Source organism: Triticum urartu, chromosome 1, assembly GCF_003073215.2.
Source record: "Triticum urartu cultivar G1812 chromosome 1, Tu2.1, whole genome shotgun sequence".
Classification (NCBI taxonomy): domain Eukaryota; kingdom Viridiplantae; phylum Streptophyta; class Magnoliopsida; order Poales; family Poaceae; genus Triticum; species Triticum urartu.
The window spans coordinates 204,296,592-204,309,274 of record NC_053022.1 but is presented as its reverse complement, the minus strand read 5'-3'; the positions used below and the strand labels follow the sequence as shown (position 1 = coordinate 204,309,274).

Here is a 12,683-nt window from a genome sequence, read left to right as displayed (position 1 = left end):
ATTCAAACTCCACTTGATGTGCCTCCCAGCGTAGCTCTCTCTCTCTCTCTCTCTCTCTCTCTGAAGTTGCGGCCCCACAACGCCACCCTCCTGTTGAGCGTGACCGAGACTATGTGAAGCCTTGGAGGTGGCCAGCCTACTAGTGTGGCCTGCACCACCTCTTCTACTACCAGCCAAACTGGCAATGCCACTCATGTGCTTACAACTACCAGACAAGGCCCCACTATCGTGGTGTAAGACAATATGTTTGGGGGAACCGGCTCAATCCTCTAGGGGTGGCCTATCACATATATATAATAAAGGGTTACAACGTTACATCATATGTACATATGTACGGGAACTATACAGTCTAACACCTTCTCTCAATCTTAGACACTTCCTAAAGAATCTAGAAGGGTAAGATTGCGCCCACAGGTCTCGAACTGTGGTAGAGGCAATGGCTTGGTGAAGATGTCTGCAAGTTGATCCTTAGAAGAGATGAACTTGATCTGTAGTTTCTTCTGAGATACAGGTTCCCGTACAAAAGGATAGTCAACTTCAATGTGTTTCATTCGGGCATGAAATACCGGATTTGCAGATAGGTATGTAGCACCGATGTTGTCACACCAAAGAATAGGAGACTGTGATTGTGGTATACCCAATTCCTGAAGCAAAGACTGTATCCAAATAATTTCTGCAATTGCATTAGCCACAGCCTTATACTCAGCTTCAGTACTGCTACGCAAAATAGTAGCTTGTTTCCAAGCACTACAGGCGATCAAGGTAGAACCAAAGAACACATCATAGCCCACCATGGATCGCCTGTCATCCGGACTGCCTGCCCAGTCCGCATCAGAATAAGCCGAGATGACCCCAGAGGGATTCGGTCAAATGTGCAAACCATAGGACAACGTGAAGCGAATATAGCGCAAAATGCGCTTAACCGCAGACCAATGAGTGTCACGAGGTGCCTGGAGATATTGACATACTCTGTTGACAGCAAAGGAAATATCTGGACGTGTGATCGTCATGTACTGAAGCCCACCAACAATACTCCTATACTGTGTCGCATCAGCAGAAGTGAGAAGCTCACCATCTACATCAGTGATCTTGTCAGTGGTAGACATAGGTGTAATAGTCGGTTTGCACTTAAGCATCCTAGCCCGCTGCAACAAATCCAAAGAGTACTTCTTCTGCATCATAACAAGACCATCAGAACCGGAAGCAACTTCCATGCCAAGGAAGTAGTGAAGCTTCCCAAGGTCTTCAACTGCAAAGTCAGCACCAAGAGACCGAACAAGAGTAGCAGCAGCAGCCGACAGAGAGGAACTGACAAGTATAATATCATCCACATAGACCAGCAGATACATTGTAACTTCAGGCCTTTGTAGAAGAAATAATGAAGAATCAGTAGCTGATGATGCAAAACCATGAGCACGAAGAGCTGTCGCAAGACGAGCATGCCAAGCACGAGGAGCCTGCTTCAGACCATAGAATGCTTTGGTGAGACAACACAAATAATCAGGACGATCAGGATCAGAGAAGCCAGGGGCTGCCGCATGTAGACCTCCTCCTCCAGTACACCATGGAGGAAGGCATTCTGCACATCAAGCTGACGAAGAGACCAACCCCGAGTGACTGCAAGAGAGAGAAGAAGCCTGATAGTAGTAGGTTTAACCACTAGACTGAAGGTGTCTTCATAGTCAAGACCATAACACTGCCGAAAGCCTCGGGCAACCAACCGCGCCTTGTAGCGCTCAATAGACCCATCAGAATGCTTCTTCACCTTGAAAACCCATTTAGAGTCGATGACATTAACACAAGGTGGTGGCGGAACAAGAGTCCATGTCTTGTTATGAAGAAGAGCATGGTACTCCTGTTCCATGGCCTCTCTCCAGTGAGGTATACTAAGAGCAGCTTGATACATATGAGGCTCAGATGACGGATCCGCACGAGCAGGAGCCAGACAAGTAGCCAACCAAGCAACAGTACCATCATGATGCTGCTTGGGCTGAAAATACCACCGTGACTATGAGTATGTGGTCGTTGAGGAGCCGCGGGAGCCACAGGAGCCGGGGAGGTCTCAGTCGATACTGGACTGGGCGATGGCGATGGCGATAGAGAAGCCTCGACCAGCGACGGAGACGCCTCAGCCAGCACGGACGAGAGCGAGCCTGAGCCAGGTGAGCTCGGCCCAGGCGAGCATGGTCTAGGTGAGACCAGTGTGGCAGGCCGAGGGGGCAACGAGGCCGGCATGACAACCCAAATTGGCGAGGCCGGCCCAGGGGCCAGGAGCGCCGAGACGGGCGGCCGAGCCACCAGGGGCGCCGAGCCGGACGGCAAGGGCGCCGAAAAGTGGACAACCCAGACGCCAGAGGCGCCGACATAGGCAGCCCAAAGACCAGAAGCACCGGCCCAGAGGCCTGAGGCGCCGAGACGCATGGCGTCGCTGGGTGGTTGGTTGAACGTGCATGGGCATGATGACCGAGGCCATGCAGGGGCGCAGCCTGATCGTCATGAGCCGCTGGCGAGGCCGACGAGGGAGGCGATGGCGCCTCCAAAATTTCCAAACGAGCCCCACGTCCAGTGCCTGCACCATGGTTAGGCAACAATATAGGAGAATATGCAACATCATCAAATTGGTCAGAGGTAACACAGGATGAATGCATAGATGGTGGTTCGGCGGTGGACACACGAAGTTTGGCAAAGGGAAAAACATGCTCATCAAACACGACATCCCGAGATATATAGACACGATTGGTGGGAACATGAAGACATTGGTAACCTTTATGAAGAGAGCTATAGCCAAGAAAAACACACTTCTTGGAGTGAAACTCAAGCTTGCGCACCCGGAGATGCGGCCAGCAAGCGCACCTAAAGACCTTGAAGAAGGTGTAATCAGGTTGTTCATTAAGGATAACTTCAATGGGAGTCTGCATGTTCAAAACACGAGTGGGAGTACGGTTTATGAGAAAACATGCAGTGGTGAAAGCATCACTCCAAAAATGAAAAGAGCCGATGCATGGGCTAAAAGAGCAAGACCAGTTTCAACAATGTGACGATGCTTACGTTCTACAGAACCATTCTGTTGATGTGTATGTGTACATGCTAAACGGTGAGCGATCCCAAGCGACTGAAAGAAGGAGTTGAGGTTGCGGTACTCGCCCCCCCCCCAGTCCGACTGAACATGAACAATTTTGTGCTTGAGAAGGCGTTCAACATGTTTTTGAAACTGAACAAAAATATCAAACACATCAGATTTGCGTTTAATAAGATAAATCTAGGTAAAGCGACTATAGGCATCAACGAAACTGATATAATAATTGTGACCACTGACAGAAGTCTGATCAGGACCCCATACATCTGAAAACACAAGTTCTAAAGGATGTTTCACCTCACGACTAGACTCCAAAAAAGGAAGTTGATGACTCTTCCCCTACTGACAAGCATCACACACTGCTACATCTTTATTACTAGACATGCTAGGAAGCTCATGACGATGCAAAACATGACGAACGATAGGTGTGGCCGGGTGACCAAGACGAGCATGCCACTATGACGGAGATACCCGAACTCCACTGAACACGCGAGCAACACCAGTATGCTCCAGACGATAGAGGCCCTGCCACAACCTAAGAAGAATGTCCCTCGTGCCCCGATCCTTAATAAAAAGATCAAAAGGATGAAATTCACAAAGCACATTATTATCACGTGTGAGTTTAGGAACTGAAAGATGATTACGTGTCACAGAGGGAACTCTGAGAACATTACGAAGCTGAAGACTCCTATTTGCATGCCTAGTGAGAAGAGATGCCTAACCAATATGCGATATATGCATACCTGCTCCATTGGCTGTGTGGATCTTGTCGGAGCCATGGTAAGGTCGCGGCAGCAGGGGGACCGAGGCGAGCAACGGTGGCAGCCCCGAGGGAGACTTGGATGACGAAGGGTGGCGGCCACCCTTCGTGGCGGTGTTGGCCGAGAGAGACCCGCTGCTCTTGGAGCGGCGCGACTTGACCCGCTGCTCAGTGAGGAGGAGGTGGGAGAAGACCTCGTGCACCATCATGGGGTTTGAGTTGCCCTGCTCGTTGATGATCTCGACCAAGGCTCATACTCCACGTCAAGACCATTGACAATGAAGGAATTGAACTCGGAGTCGGTGAGCAGCTGTTCGTTGGAGACCAACGTGTCGGCAAAGCCCTTGACCTTGTTGTAGAACTCAGTGGCCGTGGAGTTAAGCTTTTCATACTCCCCAAGTTGACGACGGAGCGCATAGACACGGGCCTGCGACTGCGTCGCAAACGAGCGCTCGAGGATGGTCCATGCCTCATGAGATGTCTTGGCGAAGACAACGAGTCCGGCAACAGCTGGAGGGAGCGACCCCTGGATGGAGGAGAGGTTCGCCTGGTCCTGCTTTGTCCAAACATGGTGCGCTGGATTGTAGACCGGGCCGTGCACGCTATCCACCAGCGCAGGGGGACACGGAAGGGAACTGTCGACGTAGCCAAGCAAGTAGTGGCCCCCAAGGAGCGGGAGGACCTGCGCACGCCAGAAGATGTAGTTGTCCGATGACAACTTGATGGTGATGAGGTTGCCGAAGTGAAACGGGGGCGGTGGCAGAGAGCCCGTGGAGTAGGCTGCCGGAGGCGTATACGCCATAGGGGCAGAGGCCGCGGGTGCAGCCGCGGGAACGGACGGTGCGGTAGCCGGTCCCGATGCGGCGAGGCCAGCCATCGGGGCCGACGAGGACACCGACAGCAGGGCGACCGCTGCATCGCCGACGGATGTGGGCGACGAGGCACCCGTCGTGACTCTGGAGGTGTGAACCACCAGCGCTTGGCCAGACGACGAGGAGAAAAAGGAGCTGACGCTCCTCATCCCGATCGGAAGCGTCGCAGCCGCAGCGGAGTCGAGTGGATGGGAGAGAAGGGCCGTGAGGGAGGCCGGCAGGTAGCTGGCTGTGGAGGAGCCGGATGCGGCGGTGCCCAACATGGCGGCGGCGGCACGATCGGCAAGAACGGCGATGGCGGCGGTGTGTAGGGTTTAGGCGGAAGCGATTTGACCTAGTCTCATACCATGTAAGACAATAGGTTTGGGGGAACCGGCTCAACCCTCTTGGGGTGGCCTATCACATATATATAATGAAGGGGTACAACGTTACATCATACATACACATATACGGGAACTATACAGTCTAACACGCGGCTGCTCTTGCTGTTGCATCCCTGTCGGCCACCACTAATCCTCCATAGCATTCACTAGTGTACCATGGTTCCAGTGATTCGCGATTGCCCCCTGGGGAAGATTCTCCAACCCTTACACCCCACCAATGCTCTAGCTATTGACGTCAACGTGCCGGACATAGGCCGCACCCCTTAGGCAACTCCCTCCCACTCGATGGATCGTGAGGCGCCCAATCCGGACCCAGCCTACTAGCCATGCTTGAATGCACTGCTGTATCGGTGTGTCCCTTCCATGGATCCCGCGAACCCCCAAATGGCACGTGTTGTGTCCACGGACGATCCCATGCAACGCCCCCTGCCCTATGTCCGCACTCGTGAGCCAAGACCCTTGCATCCAGCCTGCCATACAGACCTACCATGCTTATGTGCAAAATGTGGTTGAGCTGATTCTTTCTACTCCAGCCCCATAATGCAAACATGTTATCCCGCTTGATTTCATGTCACGCCATAGTAGTAGAGTTGCCAAGGCTGACAAGGGTTTTGGGTCGCAAACCTAGGCCAAACGCATGCTCCAATGTTAGACGATCTCCCAGTCAATCATGGAGAAATAAGCAAAAAAATCGAGCGGCCTTTGGAGAGCGATGTGGTGTAGGCCTTCGCTGTTTTTATGGGGTATAAAATACCTAGCAACCTAAAAAGCCTAGCCAACTAGGTCGCCACATAAAGGGCTCTGCCCAGCTGGTCGCGGTGCGATTTATGTTCCTCCAGCCTCCTTCCCTAGGAACGTAATCCTCAACTACTGGGCCAAACATATCACCACCTGAAGCGTGATTGCCACTTCATCCCCTTGTATTGTCTGTTCAGTAAAAAAAATTCTTCGATCTCTCCTGCCACTGTCTGTGAGTCCCGTGACACTGCCTTCCAGAATTCTCATTTCCTCCTACCGACGGCACATGGGGTGGGATCTTGATAGCCTGACAGAGCATAATTATATTCTTATCTAATCCATCCATTCTCGATCATCACATCAACTCTTTGGTCTCACCATGATCTAGAGATGGGCACTGTTGGCTGTCCAGTGTTTATGGGCCCCAAGATGACTCTTGTAAGCTCAAGTTCCTTTCCGAGCTTCAATATCTACACATGACCATGTCCGTCCCTTGGATGATAGGAGGTGACCTCAACATGATTCGCAGTGTCCCGTATAAAAATAACAACCACCTTAAACGGTGTATGATGCACCATTTTCAGTGATTTTGTCGCTGACATAGAGCTCTGAGATCTGTATCTTCATGGCCCCCGCTACATTGGTCCAACGAGAAAATAACCCAACTCTCATGCGTAATGACCAGGTGCTCTGTACTATCAGTTGGGAAATGATCTACCTCAACTACATGCTCAACGGTCTTGCCTCTATAGGATCCGATCACTGTCCTCTCATCATCGACTACTCCCGGCTCTCCAAAAACTTGTGACGTTTTCACTTTGAAAGAATCTGGCCAAACCTTGACGCATTCTCCCAGGTTGTCTCTGAGGCTTGGAACTCGGTCCCTGCCGACCCCTACCTCTTTCTCCGCATCTCTGCCAGGTTGATCGTGACTGCATGGCACCTTCAAGGTTGGATCACTCGCAACTTAGGCAATACTGTGTTGCATCTCCAAATTTCTCGCGAGATTATTCCACACCTTGATGACTCCCAAGACATGTGCCCACTCATGCCCATTGAGTCATGGCTACATCCGAAGCTCCATTGCACCATAATGCACCCTAGAGTGCTCCATTGCATGATAATGCACCCGCTGCACTTGGTCCAAGATGGCGAATCTAATACTACTTTCTTCAAAATCCATGCAGCACATCGACAACATAAAAACCGCATCCATGATCTCCACGTGGACAACCACATCGTCACCGACGAACGTGACCATGCCAAAAGCCGCCTTTGGGCACTTGTCCTCCATATTTGCCTCATCGGAAACTTGATATTTCACAATCAAACTCGGCCTCATCGACGACTACAGCTTTGACTTACACGACCTTGGCCGGCCCTTCTCTGAGTCTGATAGTTGGGACACCATCAAGAAGATCCCCAGCGTATAATCACCATGCCTGGATGGTTTCACCGTCGAATTCATGTGATCTTGCTGGGATATCATCAAGACTGGTTTTTGTGAGGCCATTGGAAAGCTACACATACAACTTCAATGGGCAGGGTTTCCAAAATCTCAACGAGGCCTTGCTCATGCTCTTGCCCAAGAAACCGGACGCATCCACGCGCTTCGAGTATCACCACATCAGCTTGATCAACCTCTTCACCAAGCTATTTGCCAAGGTCCTCTCCCTATGCCTTGTGCCAAGACTCGGAGAGATCATTTCCACCAACCAGAGCACCTTCGTGGTTGGGCGTTTCGAGCACGACAATTTTCTGTTGGTCCACCAGCAAAAATCCCCACATGCCCTGCTCAAGCTCGACATCGCGTGTGTGTTTGATTCTGCCTCATGGTCATTCCTCTTGCAAACCCTCAGCACCTTGGTTTTATTTCGCGATGGCATACATGGATGGCATCCTCATCTCCTCGGCTTTCCACGAGGATCTTGATCAACGGCAATCCAGGACCTCTGGAGCCCCATGGATGCAGACTGCTCAAGGGTGTTCCCTTGTCCCCCCAGGCTATTTGCCCTGGTTATAGATACTCTAAACTCCCTTCTCCACCACGCGCTGAGCAAAATAATTCTTCAGCTCCTTAGCACTAGGTAGACTGCCTCGAGCATCTCCTTTTTCTTGGATGATGAGGTTGTCTTCAGACATCCTAACCAAGCCGAGCTCAAGACCATCCAAGATCTATTATAGGTCTTCGGGCATGCCACGGGCTTGCACACTAAGTTTACCAAAGTGCTCCATTAGCCTAATCCAGTGCACCAACAAGACCGTGACAATAATGGGCACCGTACTTTCCTGCCCCGTAGCCCCATTCCCTATTACCTATCTAGGACTCCCACTTTCTGTCCTGAAAGTGGACCAAACTGCCCTCATGCTGCTGGTGAACAAGATCTACAAAAAGCTCAATACCTGGCAAGCTTCCCTCCTCTCCCGTAGCGAGCATATTGCTCTTGTTCGCCAGGTCCTCAGTGTCATGCCGCTTGACCTCCTCCTATACATGGCGCTTAGTCCACTGATCCTCAAGCTGGTCACTAAGGCTATTTGATATTTCCTTTGGCATGGGCAAAAGGAGGTCAGTTCTGGCAGCTGCCTTGTGAGCTGGCCATGAGTGTGCTGCCCCATCGAGCTCGGTGGATTAGGCATCCGCGGTATCCACCATACTGGCATCTCCCTACGAGCGTGATGGCTTTGGCTTCATGCTACATATACCTCATGACCTGGCCGCCACCTGCACCCCCTGCGAGCCTGAGGTGCGACAATTTTTTCGCGCATCCACTACCTGGACCCTCGGGGACAACAACACCTGTCGCTTTTGTAGTGCTCGTTGGTTAGATGGCCACTCCACGCGGAGCTTATGCCTAATCTAATAATGTAGTAGGGAGCGCGTCCTATGAGGGCTTGCTAGGACCTCGCTGGTGGAGGGAAAGATGCACATATTTTGCGTCGCTTGCAAAAGAGTGGCGAGATGTTGACGATTTGGTTGCAGGATGTGGGGGTTCGTCGGTGTAAGACACTGATGAGCTATAGAAGGATGGTCAGGGCAGCGGAGGCTAGTCGAAGGGCAGGGGGTGGGGTGGGGGGAGGTTTGGCCAGGCTGGGTGGCGAAGCAACACACAGATGGCGACAACATGCAGTTAGGCCGGCTCAGGTTGATGGCTCTACAGAAGCCAGGAGGAAGAAGAAACATAGCGGTTGGAGGAAGAAGAAGAAACTGGAGCCGTTGGATTTGGACCTAATGGTTCTGGAAAATCGACTGCTTTCCTGACTTATAGTTGCTCCCTAAGGAAATAAGAATGATGGAAAGAGATCTCATCTATTCCACAAGCCAACTGGCGGTACAAGTACAGGAGCCGATCCCTACATGCAGGGATGCGGTGAGATAATGGCCTGAGACTAGCTCTCACTGTTACAACAGCACATGCGTACATACACAAAATACACCAGTACATATGTCACGTTACATACAACTCAACAAGGAATACATCATTCATGTTCCTTAATTCTGAAACTAAGTACTTGAGTATGCAGGTAAACATGGCCCGAGTGCAGCCAACGCGATCTTCGTCTCTTGGATGGCTATCGGAAACATCCTGGGATACTCCTCTGGCTCCACCGACAAATGGCACGAGTAAGTGCCTCATCGTGTGCATATACCTTGATCCAGCAGCGGTGCGGCGAATTGATGGTTGTTTTGATGCGTACCTACACAGGTGGTTTCCCGCCCTCCAAACAAGAGCTTGCTGCGAAGCTTGCGCGAACCTCAAGGCCGCCTTCTTGGTCGCAGTGGTGAGCACGGAGCGGCTAATCAAGCTCGCAACCTCAAGGAACTGCATGTCTATTTCATTAGGCGTTCCTAATAATAATTCGAATCTCATTTGCATGTCGCGCGTCTTGATTTACAGATATTCCTGGGTTTTTCGACGGCGGTAACAATGATCTTTGCAAAAGAGACGCCGTTGGACCCTGAGGTGGCGAAGCAGGGCGAGGGGGAGGCGACGGGCCCGCTGGCTGTATTCAAGGGCCTAAAGAACCTGCCGGCCGGCATGCCACAGGTGCTCATCGTGACCGGCCTCACGTGGCTGTCATGGTTCCCCTTCATCCTCTTCGACACCGACTGGATGGGCCGCGAGATATACCATGGCAGGCCGGACGGGAGCCCGACGGAGATCGCCGCCTTCCAGGAGGGCGTCCGGCAGGGCGCCTTCGGCCTGCTGCTCAACTCTGTGCTTCTCGGGATAAGCTCCTTCATGATCGAGCCCATGTGTCGGAAGCTTGGAGCAAGGACCGTGTGGGTCGCTAGTCAGGTCCTCGTGTGCATCGCAATGGCGCTGGTGGCCATCCTCGGCGCATGGTCGCTCGGCGACTTCGGCGGCAATGTGCAAGACGCCGCGGCAACGGAAAAGGGCCTGAAGATATCAGCCCTCATCCTTTTCGTCTTCCTCGGCCTTCCCTTTGCAGTAAGCAGCATACATTGATAATGGCATCGTTAAAACTTAAAGCAGCTCCGATCAACTTATTGTCTCTGATGGCTAGTTTCGCGCCCAATGCTTGCAGGTTCTATGCAGTGTTCCGTTCGCCGTGACAGCACAGCTTGCCGCGAGCAAAGGTGGTGGACAAGGTGAGCTAGCTGCTCTCAACTGATCGTGAACTTTGAACAGAGTGTCCAACTCCAATAATTATATTTGTGCTGCAGGACTGTGCACGGGGATCCTGAACATCTCCATCGTGACGCCCCAGATGATCGTCGCCATCGGCGCTGGGCCGTGGGACGAGCTGTTCGGGAAGGGAAACATCCCGGCGTTCGCCCTCGCCTCTGTGTTCGCCTTCGCCTCCGCCGTCGCCGGAACAATCATGTTGCCCAAGATGTCAAAGAGCAGCTTCCGGTCCGTAAGCATGGGTGGAGGACACTGATTGTGTGGTGTTGGTCTATAACAGGCACCTGAAACTTTTCATGCGCTCAGTTGAATCTGCAACCAGCCATTCCCATAGTTCGTTTTTTTTCTTTTTGAGCAAACATTCCCATATTTCGTGATTCGTACGTGGGGTGTGTTTGGGCTGTAGTTCTCTTTTTTGAGATGTGTTTGGGCTGTAGTTGACTGACGCAACTTTCATTTTCAGTGGATTTTGTTCAACGGAATGGGCCTCAGCCCATTAGTTTTAGGTTAGTGGGTTATGCATTAGCCAGGTAGTAGTGCATTTGTGATTTAGTTGATGCTTGTTGTAGCTTAGGTCAACATTTCTCTTGTTTTCTTGATAAATTCCTCTTCACTTTTATAGCAATTGTGATGGCCGTTTTAGAGTTTTGTGTTCGTTTTGATTTGTTTTCATGGTCCAAGTGCTCCGAGTATTTTATTTTTCTTTAGTATATACCAGCCGTTTTCCCTCTTTGTGTATGTCGCTATTTTTTTCTGCGTCCGCAAAAAAATCATCCAAGTGATTCTTGTGTATAGTTGTATGTGCCGGTCCTTTTACTCTCTTCGTGCCACTATTCGTTTGTACGTGCGCGTGTTGCACAGGCGATATCAATATGAGATGCAATTCAATTGTGAGGTGCTTGTATATGCACGTCCCAAGGCCATACCATTGACATGAGTAAGACAATGAATCTCCGACGTACACACGCAAGAACTATGTAATATGTGTGCAAATTATTTTGGAGTCTTAGACACTGTATTGTTATATGTTTCTTCTTGCATATTGTGAAAAGGTGCAATTTTCTCTTTTAAGTTGTTGACATCATTTTATTTTTTATTTCTTTCTTCATTTAGGGTAAAATAAATGTCTTGATTCATTCTTCCCAGTAAAACTTTAGAGTTTAATTATATTTTAGTTTTTGTTTTATATATAGTTTTTATTACCAAATTCTGCGTTTTAATTTTGTGATTCAATTAGGTAATACCATTAGCATGAGTAAGAGAATAAATCTCCGGCATACACACACAAGTACTATGTAATATGTGTGCAAATTATATTGGTGTCCAAAACACCACACTGTTATTTATTTCTTCTCGCATATTGTCAAAAGGTACAATTTTCTCTTCAAGTGTTGTCATCGTTTTTATTTTTATTTTATTTCTTTGTTTAGGTTAATAGAAGTGCCTTTATTCATTCTTCCTCAGAAAACTTTAAAGTTTATTTTTGTTTTAAATTTTATTACTAGATCCTACGTTTTTATTTTGTCATCATTTAGGGTGATACCATCGGCATGAGTAAGACAATTTATCTCCAAAGTACACACCCAAGTACTATGTAATATATGTGCAAAATATACCGGAGTCCAAAAAATTGCACTATTATATGATTATCCTTGCATATTGTGAAAAAGGTGCAATTTTCTCTTTAAATTGTTGTCATCATTTTTTATTTTTTATTTCTTTCTTCATTTGGGGTATAGATATGCATTTATTCATTCTTCCCAAGAAACTTTCAAAGTTTAATATTGTTTTAATTTTTATTACCATATCCTATGTTTTTATTTTGTGGTTCATTTAGGGTAATACCATCGACATGGGTAAGAAAATTTATCTCCAACGTACACACACAAGTACTATAATATTTGTGCAAGTTATACCGGAGTCCAAAAACTGCACTATTATATGACTATCCTTGCATATTGTTAAAAGGTGCAATTTTCTGTGTAAGTTTTGTCCCTTTTTTATTTTTCATTAGGGTAATACCAATGACTTTATTTCATTCTTCCATACAGAACTTCAGTTTTTTATTTTTTTGGTTTTCTTTAATTTTTATTTTTAATTACCAAATCTTGTGTTTTTTATTCATTTAGGTAATACCAATGGCATGAGTAAGATAATTAATCTCTGACGTACACACGCAAGTGTTATGTAATATGTGTGCAAATT

At 49.0% G+C, this 12,683-nt stretch overlaps 1 protein-coding gene across 1 annotated transcript in view; it reads left to right on the top strand.

Moving 5' to 3' along the window:
* The window catches only part of LOC125523646 (sucrose transport protein SUT3-like), a 39,339-nt gene extending 28,179 nt beyond the window's left edge, over positions 1–11,160 (top strand). The window contains exons 7-11 of the mRNA XM_048688732.1: positions 9,352–9,451; positions 9,534–9,609; positions 9,726–10,280; positions 10,378–10,441; positions 10,517–11,160. Of these exons, the coding sequence (XP_048544689.1) occupies positions 9,352–9,451; positions 9,534–9,609; positions 9,726–10,280; positions 10,378–10,441; positions 10,517–10,734 (1,013 nt within the window). The 3' untranslated portion in view covers positions 10,735–11,160. The remainder of the gene's footprint in view (positions 1–9,351; positions 9,452–9,533; positions 9,610–9,725; positions 10,281–10,377; positions 10,442–10,516) is intronic.
* The last annotated feature ends 1,523 nt before the right edge of the window (positions 11,161–12,683 follow it).